Raw genomic sequence first — 23015 nt, forward strand, 5'->3', positions numbered from 1 at the left:
TGCTTGCTGTTCTGTTAAATTTTGCTAGTCTTACTGGAGTGAGATGATATCTCATGGTTGTCTTGATTTGCATCTCTCTCAGAGCTAGGGATTTTGAACATTTCTTCATGTGCTTGTTGGCCATCTGAATGGCTTTTAATTAGTTATTTTTCAGTAATGATTAATAATTACCAAAACCCTGGTCATGGCTCATTCCCTGCCCGCTACCTGCAGGGGGCACCACTGAGCAGCTTCTCTTCACACTCCCACTGTTGAGTGAAGAAAAAAAAATAGGAACGAACTGGGGGGGAGGGGGCGGCAGTAGAGAAAATAGTGCAACAATGAATGAATGGTAACCCAAAATCTCTGTAAGTCTTCATTAAAATTAATAAAATTTAATTTTTTAAAAAACCTACTAATTTTGTGTCTGGGAGACCCCGTGGACCAGGGGAGACTGTGTGATCTTGCTCTACTGAATGTAGAATGAAAAGAAAAAACAAAACCTGGAGGAAAATTAGTTCGATCACACCACAGAGCACTTTTCCTTAGTGAAAAAGAGAGTGCATTGGAGTTTTCATATAGTGCCACTGGCTGTTAAGTAGAAGCTCAGGCTAAGCAGTATCTCGTATTGTTGCACTTACCTTTGTTGCTCCTTCAGTGACTGCATTTTTACAGCGTGAAGGTTTGTGGCCACTTTGGGTAGAGCACATGTCCTGGTGCTAGTTTTCCAACAGCCTCTGCTCACTTCCTGCCTCTGACACAGTTTGGTAATAGTCACGACATTTCATACTTTTTCACAATGCTATTGCATATTTAATAGACTACAATATAATGTAAGTATAACTTTTATGTTGTTGTTATTCTGTTGAGTCATAACCAACTTATCGCTGGCCCTCCAGTGGGTTTTCAGAGACAGTAAATCACACTGGAGGAAATGGCTCATCTTTCTTCTGCAAAAGCAGCTGGTGGATTCGAACTTCTTGTCTTTGGGTTAGCCACCAGAGTTCCCTTAACGTTGGTATGCTTTGGGAAATCAAAACTATTTGTCTTAACTCATCATGATAGTCACTTGATTGTGTGGAACTGAACCCTCAGTATCGCAGAGGTATATGAGCTTGGTTAACAAGCTTGCTTGATATATACGAATTGATCTTGACTTGAATCTGACATTTGGATGGGGCACATTTGCAATGTTTGCTGTAGATGCTATTTTTCATAGAAGCTAACCCAAAGCAAAGCAGTTGCCATCAAATCTGTTGTGACTGGTAATGACCCTGGGTGGACAGACTAAAACTGCACTTTATCGACTTGTTTTTTCCTCAAGACCTTTCAGAAGCAGATTGCCAGGCCTTTCTTCTGAGTTGTCTCTGAGTAGATTCAAACAATCTTTCAGTGAAGGGCTTAATTGGTTATATCATCTAGGGACTCTAAACACTCACCAAAGGCTTCAAGAAGGGTAAAAATGTCTCTGTTATCAGGGCTATTATGTTTATGCTGTTTGTTCCTGGAAGTTTATATGGACATCCACGTATGTTCTCAGCGCCTACTTCCCCTCCTCAGAGCCTGCCCTCTCTCCGTCTCCCCTTCCCCCGCCCCCAGAGTTGCATCATAGCAAGTTCATGCTCTTGCTGTGACGTTTTTGTGGCCATGTCTAAATTACAGGCATGCCATTCAGTCCCTATTCTTTTATCATTGCATGGTATTTATAAGGCTCTGGTGGTAATGGGTTGTGAAAATAAGAACAGCTATTGTTCTGGCAAAAGAAACCTGCTCTCTTGATCGCTTGCTCTCGCTCTCTCACTCTGTGTGTATATGTTTGTGTCTTTTCTCTGTATCCTCAGGAACGAGCCTTGGTGTGCTGGCTAGGTCTGGGCAAACAGTATGTGAAGGAAGCCTTGCGAGAGGAGGGGCAAAGCAGAGGCCAGGGCCCCAAGTTAGGAGGCCATAAAGAAAGGATTCCTGTGAAAAGAGGCCAGCCAGGCTGAGTTTCAGCTCTTTTGCCTGGAGGGCATGAGGGGTGGGGGGGAAGGAAGGAAGGAGGAGGGTCAGCTTGGCATGACGTGAGGTCCTGTGCCTTTCCTGGGGTTGAATTGAGGAACTATGAGGAGGCGTTGCTGGTGAGAGTCAGTCTGACAGAGCACAGGATGGAACGAGAACTCCAGCTGTTGGCTGTGTCTCATGTGTCTACAAGAGCTGGGGAGATTAATGATCCAAGGAGGGTATGATATGGTCCAAAAACTTTTCCTGGATTTTTTCCGTAGGCGGCTGAGCCAGAGGCCGACAGCAGAGGAATTGGAGCAAAGGAACATCTTGAAACGTAAGTGACTAAACACTTGATAGCCACTGATACTTTGTGGTGACTTTACACTGTTCTCTAACCGTGAGTCACAGGTAGACGTCTGTATATGTAGAAATGCTTGAGAACCGGTTTAGTTATTAGGGCTACATCCTTACCTATTTTAATACCAAAGAAACAGCCCTAGCCAAAGATATGCCATTGAGTTGATTCTAGCTCATAGTGACTCTGTGAGACAGAGTGTAACTACCCCCGAAGGTTTTTAAGTCTGTAATCTTTAGAGGTGCAGACTGCTACATCTATCTCTGTTAGACTGACTGGTGGGTTCAAACCACTGACCATTCAGTTAGAAGTCAAATGTTTAACTACTGTATCACCAGGTTAGCTGACCCTTCAGAGGCTGTAAATTGCACAGGAAGAAATTGCCCATCTTCCTCCCTCAAAAGCAGTGGGTGGAGGCAAATCATGTACCTTTGAGTTGACAGAGCAGCTCCTTACCATTAGGTCACCAGGCCACCATGGCTCTTTAAATATCTCCACAAAACTAAAAAACTCAACTTGCTGCCGTCCAGTTCAGTGCAACCCATAATGGCCCTCAACAAGTTTCCAAGTCTGGAAATCTTAATGGGCACAAATGGCCCCTTTTTTCTGAAGGAAATTAGCAGCCCAACACTTAACCTGCTTCACCACCAGGATTCTGTAAACACTCCCATGTTGTTTTTAGGTGCCATCGAGTCAGAGCCCAGTCATAGCTGACCCTCCAGCAGGTTTTGGTTTAACAGTGCAACTTCTTAACATTAACCCCTCAGAGATCCCTTAGAGAAACATTTCTATAGATAAGGGAAATTCTAATCCACTTGCCTAGATACAGTCAGAACTTTCACTTTGGTAAGTTTTAAAGTCTGAGAGGAGCTTATAAAATGAGAACTACAATCACTAAGTGATTTTGAGAAGCATTGAAGTCACAATGCTTGGAGCCCAAACTTAAGACTTAAGAATTGATGGCTAAGATATTAAGCACAGGTGAGTATTCCAGTGTTCCTTGGAGTACTAGCCAAATGGTAGAAACCACCCAGATGTCCTTGAACTGATGAACACATAAGCAAAGAGTGGAATATGCAAAGAATCCATGCAGTGGAATATTACACCGCCATAAAGAGAAATGGCTCCGTTTAACATAAATGAGCCTGCAGAACATCATGCCGAGGGAGATGCAGCTAGGCACAAAAGGGTTCCACGTGTATGAAGCACCTAAAAGTGGCAGATACATGGTGGTAAAATGCTAGGAGATGGGAGTGGTAGGGATAATTGCTTAAGGGGTGCTGGACATCCCTCTGGAATGATGAGCAACATTTGAAATTGGATTGGTGGTGATGATTATACAACATGGGAAATGTAATGTGTGCCACTGAATTTTGTACATTTTAAAGGGGTTAAATTTAATGTTGTGAATTTTTTTATTTTTTACCACAGTGAAATGAGATATGTATATATATATATAGATATGAAAATTTATATATATATATATCACATATATGAAATATATATTAAAATATATATATATCTCACATGATAATTATATATTGTATTATCTATGTAATACCCCAACCCCCACTGCTACCAAGTAATTTCTAACTTATAGCACCCTTCTATTGAGTGTCCTCATATTTACAGGTGGATATGGGCCATCTTCTTCCCAAGGTGTGTTCAAGCCTCTGACCTTTTGATTAGCAGCCAAATGAGTTATGAATTCTGCCACCAGGCCTCCTTTGCATACAATATAGATTAAATAAGAGGGAAATAGCCATTTGTGACTGGATAGAAACCTGATTTTACATCGTAGTTGGCTTCTGTTAGTAAAAAACTCCCATCCATCTAAACATTCAATTGAAAGTCAAGGGAAGAGTTTCCAAATGGCAGGGCTCAGAGTCTGTCCGGATTTCTTTCCATTACTGGACAGTTAGTTGTGTGCTTGCTGTAACTCTCGTTCAAGGAAGGCCCCCTGCCATGGGGCCATAGGCCAGAAGAAATCAACAAACCCGTTGTTTGATTCAGGGCACAGAGAGATTGGAATACGTATAGAGAATTCACGCGTACATAAAAGTAATAAAGACACAGCACTCAAATAAATCAAGCAGTTCAAGACCTGAGCATGCCTCAGTTTAGTTGAAGATATTAAATAGTTGGGGGGGGGAACTCATATGACCCACATCTGCTCAGTCAAAAATAATATTTTTCATTTCATTTATGATTTCTGTCTTTCCCTCACACATACACTCTCTTAACTCTCTGTCCTGTACCACTTCCTCACACATACACACCCCCTTCTAATTTTTCTCCAGAAAAATATAGTATGCAGAGTTTTCTAGAAATACTAGGCAACACACACACGTCAGTCAGTCATATGAAACCCTGGTTGCTGGTAATTTCCACGCAGAGCAAACTAAAATGTTCTTGCTTTTACTTTTCTACCAGTCCTCATTGTGGTCGTGTGACTTGATCAGGATTACAGGGTTTGCTAAGTGGAGCTTTTAAACTCCACCCTAAAGGAGACAGGAGGGGTGTCATCTGCTGCCCACTACCACCACCCCCAGAGTTTCATCAGTTCTATTTTTGGGCTTTATGAACATCTTGTCCCTCCTCTATGCCAACCACCACTTCCCCACTTCTCATTGTTGTTAAGTGCCATCAAGTCAGTTCTAACTCGTAGCAACCCTGTGTACAAAAGAATGAAATGCTGCCTGCTCCTCTGCCAGCCTCACATCCCTGCCAAGTTCAAGTCCATTGTTATATATGTGTCAGTGCATTTTGTTGAAGGTCTTCCTTTCTTTATCTCTACTTCACCAAAAATACTGTCCTTCTCAAAGGACTGGCCCCTCCAAATAACATGCTCAAAATATGTGAGACAAACTCTCAGCATCCTTGCTGCTAAGAGACATTCTGACTGCCATATTCCAAAATGGATTTGTTCATTATTCTGACAGTCCACAGTACATTTCATATTTAATATTCTTCTTTTCATATTCTTCACCTATACCACAATTCAAAGGCATTCTTATTTGTTATCCAGGTTTTGTAATTCTTGTTGTGGTTTTTGGGGGGTTTTTTTGTTATTATATTGGAATCAACTTGTAGCTGACCCTTCAGAAGGTTTTCAGAGGCAGTAAATCATACATGAGGAGATAGCTGATCTTTTTCCCACAGAACATCTGGTGGATTCGAACCACATACGTTTGGGTTGGCAGCTCAACTACAACCAGGCCTCCAGAGCTCCCTTTTGCATGAATTAGAAGTGATTCAGGTCAGGCATACCTCAGTGTCCAGAGTGATATTTAACACTTTAAAGAGATCTCTAAAGCTGTTTAATTCACTTTAACATTTTAAAATTTTAACCCAGTGTTATGTAGAGTTTGATTTTATTTTTTTTATTCTCTCAGTATATGTTGTACATATACATGTGTTATACTGAATGTACCATGGACTGCCAAGAAAACAAATAGATTCATCCTAGAGAGGGTTAAACCAGGCTGCTCCTTGAGGCAAGGATTCTAGGACTTCGTCTGACATACTTTGGACATGTTGTAAGGAGAGACAGGCCTTTGGAGAGGGACATCATGCTGGGCAGAGTGGAGGGACGGAGCAGAGGGGAAGACCCTCTATGAGGTGGATTGATTCAGTGACTGGGGTAATCGGGATGGATGTGTCAGGGGCAGTGAGATTGGCACAGGATAGAGCAGGGTTTAGGGCTGTTGTACACAGGGTCGCTATGAGTCGCAAGTGACTCGACGGCACATAACAACAACAACTCAGTATATGTTATATTTGGATTGGCTTTCCTCAGTCTTCTATATACCTCCACATAGGCATGGGGTGGAGGGGTGTGTGTGTGTGTGTGTGTGTGTGTGTGTGAGCTTAGTGGTAGGGAATTACACTACCAACCCAAGGTACATGGCTTGAATCCACTAGCTGCTCTATGAAGAAAGATGGGCAATCTCCTCCTGTGTTATTTATCGCCCCTGAAAATCTAGCAGAGTGTTAGCATATATATTCTAACCAAAGGGTACCCTGAAAGTTTCTAAGTTAAAAAAAATCATTTGTCATTGCGTTCCTTGAAATCATGGTAGGCCCATGTGTGTCAGAGTGCATTTATGCTCTATAGGTTTTTTAATGACTGGCGTTTCAGAAGACACCCCCAGGAAAGAATTAAACTGTCAACCTTTTGGTTAGCAGTGAGTTGCATTAACTGTTGGAACTCCTTTCTAATTTTACCCCAAACCAAAACCAAACCCATTGCCACTGAGTTGATTCCAATTCCTAGCCACCCTCCAGTGGCTTCATTCAGAGGACCAAGTGGAGGCCACCAAAGATTGCTTCCACTTCTTGTGACTCAGTTCCTTCTCCTGTTCAGACAGCTGCAAATTAAAGACACAATAAGTAAAAGAGAAGTACTTTGAAATTTTAAACTTTTTTTTTGGCAAAAAAACCTTTGGTGTATGGCCAAACTCATTAATCATTTCATAAACTTTCCTGAACTGTTTTATAAAATATATTTCTTCCCAACTCCCAAATAACAAGAGCTAAATTCTAGAACCTTGTTGTTCTACATGTTTTCTCTCGTTTTTTAAACCGTTTTTGGTTTAATTTTGATGGCTTGACAAGGACTATTTTTTGCACAAGGAAATACCCTCAAACCGTTTGTTCTAAAGAATAGTCTCTGTGCTTTAGAGCATGAGAGGAACTAGCCACTCCAAGAGACTGCTGGGGCAGAGGGTGCCACTACCGCTGCTGAGGTCTGAGCCTGGTGACAGCCCCACCCACCTGGCCTGTGGCCAGCGGCTGTGCTCAATAGTCAGTAAGACCAGGTGCCCCTTTGAGCACATAATGACCCCTCTGATGGGGACACCCAGAGATGAGGCCTCTCCTGGCCTCCCCTCAGTGGCCCAGTAGGTTGTATTGGTAGCCTCTGTCTGACAATTCTCTGGGTTTGGAAATCGCTTTGAACTAAAGATATAGAGTCCAGCGGGGTTATCTGTGGCCCTGCCCCTCAGAGGATGGTAAGAGACCATGTAGGGCTTGCAGGCTTCTATCCCAGAATGTCACCCCTCCTGACTCAGAACTGGCCTGCAGAGTACAGGGAACCCATGTCTGAAGGCCAGGGTCAGTATCCAGAAAACAGAAGGGCCAGCCTTGAGCAGAAGGTGCTGTAGGAAGATGCTTTGAGCTCCAGTGAGGGGGTAAAAAGAGCTGGATAAGTTGACTCACTTAGCTGTGTACTTTGTAACTAACCACTTAGTTGCCCCTGATTCTTGTGTCCTCGTTTATAAACCAAGAGTGGTAGAATTATAAGTGCTTGGGGCCCTCGTCATACTCATATTCTATGATCTTGACATTTAGACCAGTTGCTACTTCTTGGACAGGCACCCTCCAATGTAAAATTTTCATTTCACTCCTCCTCCCTTTCAAAAATATGTCTAGGGTCTGCCTCCTTCTGGATCTTGCCATTTGGCTCCCAGTTTGTCTCTGATGCATTGATTTCTGACTGAGATATTCCTGGTTTATCTCTGAAATGTTAGTTCATGCTAAAGTATTAATGACTAACTAGCTTAACTTGTGTTTACCTAAGAGACATTTGCATTTTTCATGAGAGGAGATAGAAAGTTTAAGTGCTAAGAGAGAAGTTCTGATGGCAACAAGCCCAGGCATCCTGTGGTTACGTGAAGGAGGGGGGTCCTTTGGTCTTCCCACACTGGCACATGATGTGGCATTTCTTGCATTGTAATAGAGCCCATCCATGCCCCAGGGTCTCATTCAGTGACTGAGTTCTACCCCAGGCCCTATCATTCCTACTAGTGAGGGTGTCACCCCTTCCACCTGAGTTGTCTGTATTTGTGGTTGCGGTTACCTGGGTGAAGGAGGGACAGTTTACTAGACACCTCCCTTCTGTGCACGGACAGAGCTTCTCTCCTGATGACCAGTAAACTCTGGTGGTTTAGTTTGTAGAAGAGAAGGTTGCACTGCAAATCCAAAAGCATCTCACTCCTGGCAATTTCTTTTCCCTGATGTTTACTGCCTCAGAAAGTCACTGGAGGGTCATTTATAAGGGAGTTGGTTCTAATTCACCAGCTATTGGTTTTTATGTAAACTCCAGCAGACAAGCAGCACAGCATGGCTTTGATGCGAGGTGGTTTCTTTGCAGGCTGGGCAGTGCTAGACTTACTAGTCTGTGCTTCTGTTCCTAGCCTATGAGGACAGGAGTCTCCCTCAGGCCAATGGAGAAACTTAACTTTCAAATAAACCCATCACAGCTCTGCTTCCTTCCCCAGACCTTCCTACTCAGGAATCATTAAAAATCCACCTAGTAAAGTGCCCCACATATTGATCTGAGAAGCTCTAGTCTCTGAGGTCTCTTCCTCTCAAACGTTCCTTCCAAGTCTAAATGCAGGCAATTCTACCCCAAACCATGGCCTCATACATACTCTGTGGACTTCTCAGAAGAGTCAAAGACTTAATGGAGTCAGGGCTTGTTACAGGTGAGCGTTTTTAAGTTCCCTGGAGTGCTCATGGCTCTAGCCAAAACCCAGTTACCGTTGAGTCCCTTGTACGTCAGAGTAGAATTGTGCACCAGAATATTTTCAGGTTGAACTCAAACTGCCAACCTTTTGGCGAGTCACTGAGCACTGAAACCATTTATACCACTCAGGGTTCCGCTATGTTCTATCTCTGCCACAAGAGGCTTGTGGCTTGTTGGGCCAATCTTCTCTTCTACTCTCACAACGCACTAGTCCCTGGACCACCTAACAGTAGGTAAGCCTTCAGCAGTGTCTCAGCTGACAGATACGGGCAAGCGAGTCCAGGTCATGTCCAGAGAAGAAAGCCTCCCTTTCCCCCAGATGCTCGAGTTCCTGCACACCAGCTCTCTTAATGCCCATCCCTAGCATCTTGGTTATGTTCACGTCCCAGAACTTTGGACCAGAGCCTGAAAACCACTTGTGATAGAAAGCACAGACTTGAAACAATACAAGAAGTCTGCCAAGCAGCATGTTATGGCCAGAAGGGAGGATGGCAAAGGGGCCCGGGCCCAAACTTGGAGGTGTTTGGTATGAAGCCAGCAGAGGCTGAGAGGATGCACTGTGGGTGAGGGTATTTATCCAAATCATCTGGAATGTTTCTTTCAGCTCGAAATGAACAAGAGGAACAAGAGGAGAAAAGAGAGATCAAGAGACGGCTCACTCGAAAGGTGAGATGGGCTTGGTGGTGACTGGAGCCACGCTATAGGCCCCCCTCCTCCCGGGTCCCTTTGTGAAACTGAGTTGCATGTGAAATCTGGGGAGTTGGCTCGTGCTCCCCCAGAATCAGAGTGTCCCTCTATTTCTAGCCTTTTCTCTTGCTTGATAGTATAACATCTACCTCAGTCAGAAGATGGGCCCAGTGGCATTTTATTTTCCTCTTCAAAGTTGTGAAAAGAATTAGCAATTAGAAATTCACCTCATCAAGCACGTTGATATTTAAAGCAGTACTGACTGTCCAAATACAGTTGTTGGTTTGGGCCCTGGGAAAATGGGAATTTTCTTGCCTCTAAGTGTTCCTTACCTTACCTATCAACTGAAAACCATTTAACTCTACTGTTCTCAATCCAGATTGAATGACTGAAGTAAGAAAAGTGTCCAGAGCCAGTAAATTTTGTGGAGGTGTCTAAAAAACACCAAAACTAAAATCAGGTGCTAGATGAGAAATACCTACTTAAATAAAAGTTGTAAAGCTGAAATTGGTATATACCGTTAAGATCTGCACTATGGCCAAATGGGCCTTACTTTTTAACAGTGAGCTCATCTTTAAAGCTATTTCTTGGATAATGCTGGCAAGTTTAGCTACTCAATAACACACAATTAGAATACTATTTTCTGCAATTTTCTGCCTGAATATCAGCCTACTACAGTGACTGTCTTGAGAGAAATAGACTGACATCTTAGAAAGGTTTATTAATGGATTTCCTCCCAGAAATATTATGCAAAGGAAGAAATTCAGAGATTGAGGCTATCCTATCAGTTATGGCGAGGATTTGTATTCCTTAATAATTTCTCTCCTTTGGAGCATCTCAAATATCCAGTGACAAGCCAAACGTCAACCCAGTTAAACAAGTGGCAGAAAGGTCAGATGACATGGTGGTGTCATTCTGGGGTGACTTGAATAAAACAATTGAGTGTGTTCCAACTCATACCCGCTTTATTGTGTTGGCGTAGGACTGTGCTCTGTAGGCTGTAGTGGATATTTCTCACGCGTCAACTTGCCAGATCTTCCTTCCAAGCTGCCTGTGGGTTGACTAGAATCACCAACCTTTTGGTTCACATCTAAATGTATGTTAACCATTTGTACTATGTAGAGAATCCAACCAACCAGAAATCACCTCACTTCAGCAACTTGGTCTCACTCCATCAAACTCTTACTCAACATCCTTACAAGCGCTTGCATTTCGGCATAGGACAGAACATGGATTTCTTGGATAGTACCTGAGTGAGAAGGATTGGGCGCGAGGCATCTGCTGGTTATCCTCAATGGGGCTTTGAAGTGACTGAGGCTGAAAAAGGAGGCTGCTTCCCAGTGCAGAGAGATGTACACATTCAGACAAATGTTTAGGTCAGATTTCCATGAAGTTTAAATGTCATTACTGGGGTGTTCTCCAACACTTCAGGTGTCTTACTATGTAGTGGTGTTGTTATTATTAGATGCTATCGAGTCAACCACACCTCATGGAGACCCAGTAAACAAAGGATCTGAACCTTGCCCTATCCTGTGCCGTCCTGGCCGTCTCTTACATACACAAGCCCAGCATCACAGTTACTGTGTCAGTCCATCTCATTGAGGATCTTTCTCTCCTTCTCTGACTCACCATCTCTCCAAGCATGATGCCCCTTTCCCAGGACTGGCCCCTATAACAACATGCTCGAATGAAGCTTCACCATCCCTGCCTCTAAGGAGCACTCTGGCTGCACTTTCTCCAGAATGGAATTGTTTGTCCATTGACTATTCAGTCTCCAACACAACTCAGAGACATTGATTCTTCTTCTGTCACTCTTTTTTTATTGTTAAATTTTCAGGTGAACTTTCTATGTTTACTTTCATATGGCAAGCAAAAATGGGAAAGCACTGAGACTTTTATTATATTCTTGTCTCAAGTAAGATGATCAGATTTCACAGAGAAAAACACTTGACTAATCACATCATTTGGCATTTAGTGGGTGAAGGGAGCACCTTCCAACCCCATCTCCTCTCTGGCAGGCAGCACTATAGATTACCACCTTGGTGCTCCAGTTGAGGCCATAAGCTAAGGGTTGGGTAGCTGTCTATTAAGGGGGTGGGAGATACATGAGAACGCAGCACCCACATCTGCATTTGCAGACAGAGATGCAGAGCCTGGGGACCTTGAAAATCCACATTGCTTCCTGGCTTTGCGCAAGTTATTTCCTCTTAAGTCTTTATCACACCAAGACCAGATGCCAGGGTGGGTAGCTGCTATTCAATTCCTCACCCTCAACCCAAGGATTTCCACAATAATAATTCTCTTCCATTTTAATATACTCAGGAGGAGAATAAACTAGAGAAGCTGATGCAGATAGGAACAGAGTAGTCCTTTTCTTCTGCCAAATTGAGACTACCCAAAAAGAATACTTTTTTTGTCTTTTGAAAAAATTGTTACCCACCCTTCTTAAAAAAAAATTACACGTAGGTACAGTAGGTAGGTTTATTTGTTGTTGCTGCTGTCCAGTTCGCATTGGACTCCTGTCAACCCCTGTGTTAGAGAGAACTTTTCCACAGGTATTTCTTAACTGAAATCTTACCAGATGTCATGGATTGGACTGTGCATTATAATACATGTGCATCGTGATGTCATGTGGAAGTATTGTAATGATTCTCCCTGACCTAATAACCCAAGCAGTTGTAAAAGGATTGAGGGTAACATGGGTAATACTATCGTGGCCCTAAATCATGATGATTTAGATACTCTGGAATCATTGTTTTTAGCTGCCGAGTGACCCCACATACATCAGAACTAAGCCCTGCCCAGTCCTCACTGTTTCCGCTGTGTCTAAGCCTGTCGTTTCCATCACTGTGTCAGTCTGTCTCTTGAGAGTCTTTCTCTCTTTCTCCGACCTTCTACTTAGCCAAGCAAGATGTCTTTCTCCAGGGACTGGTCCCTCCCAGAAAGGCCCAAACGTATGTGAGGGCAAGTCTCACTTTCGAACTTCTATTTTGGCCAGACTTCATGCATGACAGATTTATTTCTTCTTTGGGAAAGCTGTAGTTTTTTTCAATATTCTTTGCCAATACCACATTAGAAAAATATCAGTTCTTTTTCAGTCTTTCTTATTCATCATTCAACATTCACATGCATATGAAACAATTGAAAATAATGGCTTGATTAAGAGACCTTAGACTTTTAACTGTTAACTTCTGATTCTATAATTTCTTGTCGTCTTCTTCCATGGGACTAAGCAAAATAAAATTCATGACATTTCAATCTTTTCTCCAGTTATTGTAATGTTGGTTATTGGTTCAGTCGTGAGGACTTTTGTTTTTTTGAGGTGTAATCCATACTGGAAGATATAGTCTTTGAGTTTCATCTATAAATACTTCAAATCTATGTTTTCCTCAAGCAAGATTGTATCATGTGCATATCAAAAGCTAGTGAAGCAGCCTCCTCCAGTACCAGTGATACTTCTTCAAATAATTCAACTTCTCAGATTATTTATTCATCATATATATTGAATAGATGTGGTAAAAGGATACAACTCTAATGAAAGCCTCTCCTGATTTTTAAACGATACAGCATCCTCCTGTTCTGTTCAAACAACAGCTTCTCGATCTGTGTATAGGTTTTGCGTGAGCACAATTAAATATTCTGGAATTTGCCTTTTTCCGGTTGTCCATAATTAATTATGATCTATATAGGTCAAATGTCTTACCCATGTAAGACAAGTAAGTATTTTTCTGATATTCTCTGATTTCTACCAAGATTCATCTCTGACAGCAACAATTATATTGCCTGTTCCACAGCTTCTGAATCCAGCTTGAATTTCTGGCCATTCCAGCCATGTTTCAATATTCTTCAGCACAATTTTACTTTTCATGTGATATTAGTGATATTGTTAATTAATTTCCACATTCCTTTGGATCACCTCTTTGGAGAGGTACACAATGTGTATTTGTGTGGCCACAAATGTGTATATTCTCCAAGTTAGTTGACCAGGTTGCTGTCTTTCACGTTTCTTGAGATAGACGAGTGAGTATGTCCAAGCCTTGCATGTTTGCTGAAAACACCTCTATTGGTTTTCATAAGTTCCTGGAGCCTTCTATTTTGCCAGTACCTTCAGTACAGTCTGATTTTCTTCCTTCAGCACTGATAGTTCTTAATCGTGTACTACTTCCCAAAATGGTTCAGTGTCAACCAGTACTTCTTGCTTGGTACAGTGACTCTCTGTATTCCTTCCACCTTCTTTTGATGCTTCTTTCAATATTCTACCCATCGACTCCTTTTAGTCTTAGAACTTAAGGCTTGAATTTTTTTTTTCTCCAGTTCTTTCAGTTTGAGAAATACTGAGCATGTTTCAAACTCAACGCACACATAGTCATAACACAGTATCTTCTCCAGTTGCCCTTTGACATCTTAGAAAACCAGGGCTGCCTCGGGACAGACAGAACTACTTTGTTGAGACTCCTCCTGTGTCTGAGGTGGGCCCTACAGTCCTGATTCACTCATTTGGCCGCCATTGGCCACAGAGAGCACTGCAAGCCTTCCGTGGTCCCGGGCAGTGCCTCAGCCACATTGCTCTGTTGAATGCCAGCCAGGATGCAGCTAATCACACATTTGCATTGGAAGTTAGCTGGCAGCCAGCTAGACTATCCTGGCACTAGCCAAGGGTGGATGACAGAGGCATGAGGAAGAGTCAAAACACCCAGAGTGGTTTGGACTCCCTTGTGTTTATGTGTTTTATAGACCTTAGTGGTAAGGTTCTATCTGGCTACATCATCTATAAATAGAATTAAATACTGTCTAGAGCTTGGGAGAAGAATTGCATTTCAGTAACATCAGTTGGACATGCATTGAAGTGAGAACAACTGTGTTGCTCCCAAAGAAATAAAGGGAGTGGCAGGAAGAGACAGTAGGAATGCCAGCCTGACGCTGTCGCTGTTGGAGTACAAAGGGAAGGTGCTCGTGAGTGGCATCAGAGATAGCGATGTCAGTGCCCGTTCTCCTCCTAGCTGTGGCAGTCCTCAGCACGCCTGTCCAGAGGGCCCAGCTGAGGCTCGCTGGCACACATGCAGCCGGGCGGTGCACTCACCTCTGCATTTGGAGAGTGACCTTTTACTTGAACTTCACAAGAGGACTGTTAGCAGGGAGGCCTCTGACCTAAAACAGCACATCTCCATTTCAACATGCCCCAGCACTCTCTCTCTCTCACACACACACACACACACACACACACACACACGTGCTTGCGCGCTTTTGGTTTCTAAGACATATTCATACAGACCTTGTTGCAGAGAGCATGACATTAAGCACACAGCCATGAACTCACAATTGCAGAAGAAAGACAGCACTTCTGTGGCTGGAAGAGAGAGGGAAGACAGATACAGAAAAGCTCGCAACAGCCGCCCACACCTGCACAGAAACACAAGGTGCTTTTACAGCCCGAGATGCCTCACATTATTAGGAGAGAGACAGACTGGCTGGCTGGCTGCATGGGCCTGGAGGTGCCTCCGGGATAATAAAGCTCTCTGAGAACACTGGAAGGATTCTAGGTCCGTGATGAGTCTAGTGTTCTGGGTTCCCACCTAGGCACCACCACTTACTCACCAGGTGATGTGTCCATTGAATTATCAGGACTTTATTTTAGCAAGGGGAACCAGCTGGTTTACCTTCGGGTGACTGGTCCCTTCTCTCACCCTCCCTGCAGCTCAGCCAAAGGCCCACAGTGGAAGAGCTCCGAGAGAGGAAGATCCTCATTCGCTTCAGTGACTACGTGGAGGTGGCGGACGCTCAGGACTATGACCGGAGGGCGGACAAGCCCTGGACCCGTCTCACCGCTGCTGACAAAGTAAGCCTGACTGGAAAACAAAGGCAGAGAATGGGATGGCTGGAGTGAAGGCTGGTTTCTCAAGCCCTGCTTGGCCTCTTCTACTGGATTTCTCACTTGCTGCTGCAGAGCCATAATGAGACCAGCAACTCAGCCTTAGTCAGTCTTGGGAAAGGAGTGGTGAATTTGAAGCACCAATTTCTGGGCTAAGAGTGATGAGTGCTGCTCCCCCACACCCCTCCTCCAAGGGCTTCAGGATCTACAGGAGGCCTATTGTGTTTCTTCTTCGCTCAAAGCCAGCAGAAAGCATGCAGGTCATACTGTGTGGGCTGTGTCAGAGGTGGAAGGGCGGCCCTCGGACTGTGTCCAGACACAAGCGATCATGTGGGTGATGGATGGCCAGGTCCAGGGCATGAGACCATCCATATCGAGAGCACTGCCCTCCCAAAGGTGGGCACACAAACCTTCACGCACAGGTGCTGTGTTTACAGTTGTGTCCACGTAATGGGAGAAATAGGACACAAATCAGGCGCATTGCAAAATGTGTCACTTCATGAAACCCTTGTCAATTTGCAAAGCAGGAATAGGAGTTTATTACTATTAGTTTCCATTGAGTTGGCTCCGACTCAGACGGTAAGTAAGGGAACTCTCAATGGCTCCGACTCAGACGGTAAGTAAGGGAACTCTGGTGGCCTAGCAGTAAGCTGCTGTGCTGCCAACCCAAAAGCAGGTGGTTCAAATCCACTAGCTTCTCTGTGGGAGGAAGATGGCAGTCTCCTCCCATGTGATTTGCTGCCTCTGAAAGCTCACTGGAGGGTCAGCTATGGGTTGCTTCCAGCTCATTGGAATGCAGCAACAATAACAACATGGTGAGTGACATGATGGAGTAAAATGTTCCCCAGTCCAGTGTCGGCCCCATGAGGAGCTGTGCAATTCCATCCTCGGGGCTGTCATCTCAGCCCGTCTTACTGACGGTTTCTTTCATTAGTGCCCACTGTCTCCTCCCCTTGGGCAAACATCTTTCCCAGCAATTGATCTTTCTTGGTGATGTGTTCAGAGTAATCAAGCTGAAGTCCCACATGAGAAATGCATACGTTGTCTTGGAGAGATGCATTGAGAAATGTAGTTGTGCAAATGATAGCGCATTCATATCCCTCCATTAAAGCAAGAGTCAAAATGAACATCTGTTTGGTAACCCTTTGTAATTCTAGTTCATGAGAAACTAGAGGGCTCAAGATGTTTATGTAAGTTGTTGTGTGCCATTGAGTTGGAAGTGACTCATAACTGACCCTCCAGTGGATTTTTCAGAGGCTAGAAATCACACTGGAGGAGATTGTCCATCTTTCTCACAGGGAAGAGCTGGTGGATTTGAGCTGCATGCCTTAGAGTTTGCAGCACAACTCCTTACACCAGGCCACCAGAGCTTCTTTTAATACAAGTAGTCTAAAAACATGCTTATGCCCAAGGTGTGTGTGAAAGGGAGACCCTGGGGGCCCTCTGCAGAGTCTCCTGCATCTATCCAGCTCACTCCAGTGGCCTGGGAGCTCCATATTCAGCACACAGAACTTGTACAACTCAAAACACTGGCTGAAGTGTCTCCAGCCTTGACTAAGAATTCCAGGAAACACAAGTGAAGAGGAGAAGCTGCTGCTCTTGAGTGGACTAAAGTGGTCGAAGCAGATAGACTTCCTCCCGGAAATGGCTGCCTATGTGGCAGATCCAATGGCCTTGATGAAAGGGGCATAGGAGTGACCTTGGGACTTGTCCCATGGTGCAAAGGACAGTCCTGCCACAGGAAAGGCAGCTAGTTGTGTCGTTGTGGTGTCAGGAGAGCTGACTTTGCCTTCTGTTTAATTTTGTGTACATTTATATAAAAACCCCAAACCCTGAGATGAAGGCATTGATAGATTTCAAAGGAACACACAGCATCCCTACATGCGTTCTCTAAATTGCTGACTTAGGGTAGCGAAAGTGTCCAGTTCCTCAAAAGCTGCTGAGGACAGAGGAACAGGAAGTAGTGGTGCCTCTGTGACACTTAACATCATCTGATTAGCTCTAAACGCAAGTACTCTTTCCTTTCCTAGAGACAGTTATAAACTGAATTGTGTGTCTGCCCAAAAAAGATATGTGGATGTTGGGAAGAGGAGGAAGACTAGACAGATTCTCACCGCCATCAAGTCAGAACCAAGTCATAGCTGACCCTCCAGTGGGTTTGCAGAGGCTGTAAAGCATACAAATCTTTCTCCCTTGGAGTTGCTAGTAGACTCAGACTGCCAGAGAGGTGCCCCTTCTGGTTAACAGCTCAGCTCCCTACCTCTTACCCCACCAAAGCCCCTGGTGAAGACTCGAGAAGGTACTTGTTGATTTAATTCGGTGGAGCTGGAAGGCCATTCCCAGCAGGACAGTCAGTTTGAGCAGGGAGTTGGAGGCCAGTGTGACATGCACACTGCTGTACCAATGTTGAAATGGTGCATTTGTGCACTGTGGAATTGTCTTCATTAAATTTTTACTCAAATAAAGACCTGAGAGACGGAGAGAGTGTATATTTGTGTGTGGCTGTCTGTTTCTAGCTTTCAACTAATCTCATTGCCATAGAATTGAAATTGAATCATAGCTGAACCTCCACTAGGTTTCTGAAACTGTAAATCACAGTGCAAGTCCCTGCCCACTTTGCCACCAGTTTAATTTTTCTATACGTGTGTAATGTTGTTGTTGTTGTGTACCATAGAGTCATAACTGACCCATAGCTGACCCTCCAGCAGGTTTTCAGAGGCAGTTAATCACATGGGAGGAGATTGCCCATCCTTCTCCCATGGAGCCGCTGGTGGCCTTGAACCATGTGCCTTTGGGATTGCAGTGCAGTGCAGCCTATTGCCACAAGGAGATACCTGGTTAGGAGAGAGAGAGAGCGAGAAAGAGAGAGAGAAAGATTGATTAGAAGCAGGAGTGCCATCTACTTCCTAAATAACATGCCTCCAGAAACTCTGTGAACTTTGGTAAATGCCAATAGTTGTGGACCAGGGGCTGCAGGCCTTTTGTTCATAGAGTTGCTATGAGTCATGCTCAACTCAAAAGCAGTCAACAACAACTCTGTGTGTGTGTGTCTCTGTAGTTGTATGATAGATAGATAGATAGATAGATAGACAGACAGACAGACAGACAGACAGACAGACAGACTCCTTGGAGGCAAGGATTCTGGGGCTTCGTCTGACATACTTTGGACATGTTGTAAGGAGAGACAGGTCCTTGGAGAGAGACATCATGCTTGGGAGGGTGGAGGGACAGCACAGGAGGGGAAAACCCTCTATGAGGTGGATTGATGCAGTGACTGGGGTAATTGGGATGGGTGTGGCACAGGATAGAGCAGGGTTTAGGGCTGTCATACCATAAGGTTGCTATGAGTCGCAAACGACTGGATGGCACATAACAACAACATATATAGTTGATGATATATATAGTTATATATAATTGATGTAGTTTTGTTTTATATACATATATATATTTGTTGTTGTTAGATGCTGTTGAGTCAAGTATGAATGGCTCATAGGGGCCCTATGAACAAAAGATCTTAACCCTTTCCTTCTCTGTGCCATCTTCACACTTCCTGATACACTTCCATTGCTTATACAGCTGCCCATTGCAACAGTTACCATGTTAATCCACCTGGTCGAGAGTCTTCCTCTTCTTTGCCAGCACTCCACCCTTCCCAGCATTATGTCCCTCTCCAAAGACTAGCCCCTCCTAGCAGCTTGTCCAAAGTATGTGAGGCAAAACCTCATCATCCTTGCCTCCAAAGAGCACTCCAGCTGCACCCTCTATAAGACATATTTGTTTGTTCTTTAGGAGTCCATGGGATATTCGGTGCTCTGACCACAGCTCAAAGGCATCAATTCTTCTGTCTTTAGTCATTGTCCAGTTCTCAGCTGCTTAGCAAGTGATCAGAAAGATGCACCTTAGTCCTCAAACTGATGTCATTACTCCTCAAGAATTTGGATAGGTCCCTAACTACAGACTTTCCCAGTGCAGTGCATCTCCTTATTTCCTGACTGCTGGTACCAAGGGTGTTAATTGTGGATCCAAGCAAGATGAAGTTGTTGACAGTTTTAATCTGGATTGAAATCTGGATATAGAGTGAGACCTACTCTCACCTGAATGGTACTTGATGAAAGAGGAAATCAAAACAGATATGAGGGTATTTCATGTGGAGATGCTTCTTTAAACCAGGACATGCCAAGCATTATCAGGAACCACCAGAGGCTAGTCAAGAGGCATGGGGCAGTTCCTCTCTTAGTGACCTCTGAAAAATCCAAATGGCTAGTACCCTGATTTGGACTTTTAGCCACAAAAGCTGTGAGACAGGAAGTTTCACACCTTTAAAACCACATACGCTTTTTACAGCAGGCCTGGGAAACTGAGACTGCCACTTTGATCCTACCTGAAGATTTACTATCTTCAGATCCTTCAAGGCAGGTATCAGCCAGAGGGCTAAGCTAAAGGGTATGTGTTTAAAATTTCAGGCTGAGGGGCAAAGTGAGGGCATCTCCATCCAACTCTGCATCCATCCGAGTCCCTCCAACCTCCAGCTCACTCATCACCTCTCTGCTGCCTGACTACTCAGCCTTCCTCCCTAGCTGTGCTCTAAGCAGAAAATTATTCAGGGGTATCTTGGGATATTGGAGGCTGTGTAGAGCTTCGCCCATACCTTTGATGCTGAAATATACCACTAAAGCTTTGTCAGGAGAAGAGAAGGAACTGACCATCACCCTTCCTCTTATTTAGTTGGTGAATTTTATCTCCTCGGTCTGTTGTTAGATACCATGGACTTGGCACTAGTGCTCATCTTGTAAAATCTTCATAATCATTGCTACGCTGCAGTCCACTGATGTTGACACTTTGTGGTTTTAGTGCCTTCCAACCTAGGCAGCTTATGTCCAGCAATCTGAATTGATCCACATCGTCCTCATTGTATCATTTCCAGAAGTCAATTACCAGACCTTGCTTTTCAGTCTGTCTTGGTATGGAAGCTCTGCTGAAACTGGTCCACCACAGTGATTCTGCTGGTATTTAAAGCACCAGGGGCATCACTTCCATCACCCCGTAAGCCCCTAAGCCGCCATAGTACAGCCACTGGTAGATGGGTTCCAAGAAAAGCCGATTGGAGCTGTCTGTCATCAGCTTAGTGTGAGGACCAAAGCAGTTGGACTGCTGACATGTAAACTTATGCTCAGGACCCCAGGAGTTGGTGGTGATTTATCTGGTAGGTACATATGTGTTGTTGGTGACAGATGGCACCATTCTGTGGAGAGGAATGAAAACACAGCTTGACCAATAGCTCATCATTGTGATGTAGCTTTAGGGAGAAGAGGATGATTAGTAAGTCCTAAAGGACATCTCAGGGAGTTCTGGTGGCCTTGTGGTAAGGAGCTGTGCTGGCAACCCAAAGGCACATGGTTCAAATCTTAGCAGCTGCCCCACAGGACAAAGGACAGTTAACGCTTATGTGATTTACTATCTCTGAAAACCCTCTGCAAAGTCAGCTGTGAGTTGGATTCAACTTGACGGCACCTACAATAACAACAAAGGACATTTCAGGGGGCTCTGATGGCATAGTCCATAAGGAGTTGCAATGCTAGCCCAAAGGCTGGTGGTTCAAGTCCACCATCTGCTCCATGAAAGAAAGATGGGCATTTTCCTCTCATGTGATTTACTGCCTCTGAAAACAAGTTAGAGGGTCAGCTGGGGTCAACCTGAGGGCAATGAGAGAAAGAAAAAGGACATTTCTAAAGATTTTTTTTAACTCCTTTAAGGCTTTGCTGCCGGGGAACTGTGCTGTTCAAAGTGAAGAGTGAGTGAGTCCCTTTCCACCTCCCCCTCCTGTATATTTATGTGTGTGTCTCATTTCAGGCTGCCATTCGGAAGGAGCTCAACGAATTTAAAAGCACTGAAATGGAAGTTCATGAATTGAGTAGACATTTAACAAGGTGAGTGCTGCATTTGTTTTAATCTTTCCATCAAACTGCCAGTATGCCGAACGGTCAATATTACAGTCTCCTCTTTTCCTCTAAGTCACAAGTGATGTGCTGTGTACAGCGGGGACACGATTTTTTAGGAAGGCGGGGGAGCGGAAAGGCCAACAAGCCACTACTGTGTGGTTACATTTTCGGTTTCTGATAATAGTCTGTGGATAAAAGCTTCCACAGCTTTTATCAGAGAAAGAAACTTTAAAGCCATGGTCTAAAGGCTACACCTCTGAAAGCCCAGCTTGTAGATCATTTTAAGTGAACACCTGATAAGTGTCCAGATTACCAATGGCCTCACAATGGGCTTTGATGGAAATGTAAGCAGAAGAGAGAAAACTGTTGCCCGTGCAGGTGCCCAATCCATGTGGCACTTCCAGGGTGAACCCACATCCGGTCATTCTTCAGCGCAGTGCTGTGTGGTGATATTTGGGGAAATCGAGGCATGGGGAGATTTAAAGGGCTTGTGTTTGGAGGAGTATGCTTTTGGAACCCTGCACTTCTAATTCCCGGTCTGTTTCTTTTTCTAGGTTCCACCGACCGTAACAGTCAACTTCTTCTTGAGTGCTATGCTGTCTTCAAAACATAAATTTCTAAGAACCATAAGTGCTGGTATTTATTCACATCCCCATTATGATGTAAATCTTCTGAACTGCCTTTTTTAAGAAGAAGGAGAGGAAAAAGGAAACACAGTCAGGACGATGCTCATGGCGAAGGCTTCTGCTCCACCTCAGAGCTGCGGGCACCACTCCAGACCCGAGGGGCTCCCTCCCCGGCAGGGCCGAGGGCTCTGGTGGGTCCTGACCGAAGACTCCAGCATGAGGAGCTGCCCTCGTCCTCCCCGGCCAGGCTTCGCAGCCGGCCTCCTCCCTGCAGGTGTCTGCCACTTGAGTCCAAAGAAAGCTGAGGCCGTGGGTTTGGCCTGGGGGTGACTGGTTGGCCTTTGCGTCTGGGTCGGGGGCATTTTCAAAGGGTCATGCTGAGCGGAGACATTGCTCATGGTTGCCCTTGTCCTTATTCTTCTTCAGATCATCATCCAGGCTGTGACCACGGGGAAGGGCCTTGCTCTGGGAGAGTCTGGTTGATTGTTGCTCTTTGAATGTGTGTGCTTCAGGAGAGGAGGCCGGTGCTGAACGTCCTTCCAGCCTCCTTGGTCCAGGCTGCTTGGTGCAGAGGAGAAAATTAGCATCTTCTCTGTTCCAGTTAACTACCTGCCCATGTTAGAAAGGTCCCCCTTGATCTTACATATGGGACCAGTCACTGCAAAGGCATAGCATGCAGGCCTCCAAGCAGAAAAACCAGATTGAGGGCATTAAGGCTGGGGTCAGAGATGCCACTCGGCTGTCATCCCTCCTTCTCTCCTTGTGCCCTAGCCCGGAGTTTGTACGTCTTTGAAGTTAACAGCTTCTGAGTTGAGGACCAACTGGTTAGTGCATGCAAGCCAGAAACCATTCCTGTAAGATGGGCTTTCCACTTGCAGGTGACCTGGGACCCAAGAACACTGGGTAACCATCTCTTCTTTTTTGGCACTGAAGCATTTTCATGGAGAAGTGGCAGAGTTGGGCATGTGGCAGACTCATGCCGCTGCCGCCACCAGCGGCCTTGCCTGCCTGTGGTGGCCTTCCTGCTCCTGGTCATCTGGAGAGAATC

At 44.6% G+C, this 23015-nt stretch overlaps 1 protein-coding gene across 1 annotated transcript in view; it reads left to right on the plus strand.

Moving 5' to 3' along the window:
- PHACTR1 (phosphatase and actin regulator 1) overlaps positions 1-22028 on the plus strand; it is an 815088-nt gene extending 793060 nt beyond the window's left edge. The window contains exons 11-15 of the mRNA XM_006891609.1: positions 2241-2296; positions 9451-9512; positions 15229-15369; positions 21253-21329; positions 21896-22028. Coding sequence (XP_006891671.1) covers positions 2241-2296; positions 9451-9512; positions 15229-15369; positions 21253-21329; positions 21896-21911 — 352 coding nt within the window. The 3' untranslated portion in view covers positions 21912-22028. The remainder of the gene's footprint in view (positions 1-2240; positions 2297-9450; positions 9513-15228; positions 15370-21252; positions 21330-21895) is intronic.
- Positions 22029-23015: the final 987 nt, after the last annotated feature.

Source organism: Elephantulus edwardii, unplaced genomic scaffold (assembly GCF_000299155.1).
Source record: "Elephantulus edwardii isolate Elephantulus edwardi_28Jun2011 unplaced genomic scaffold, EleEdw1.0 scaffold00101, whole genome shotgun sequence".
NCBI lineage: Eukaryota > Metazoa > Chordata > Mammalia > Macroscelidea > Macroscelididae > Elephantulus > Elephantulus edwardii.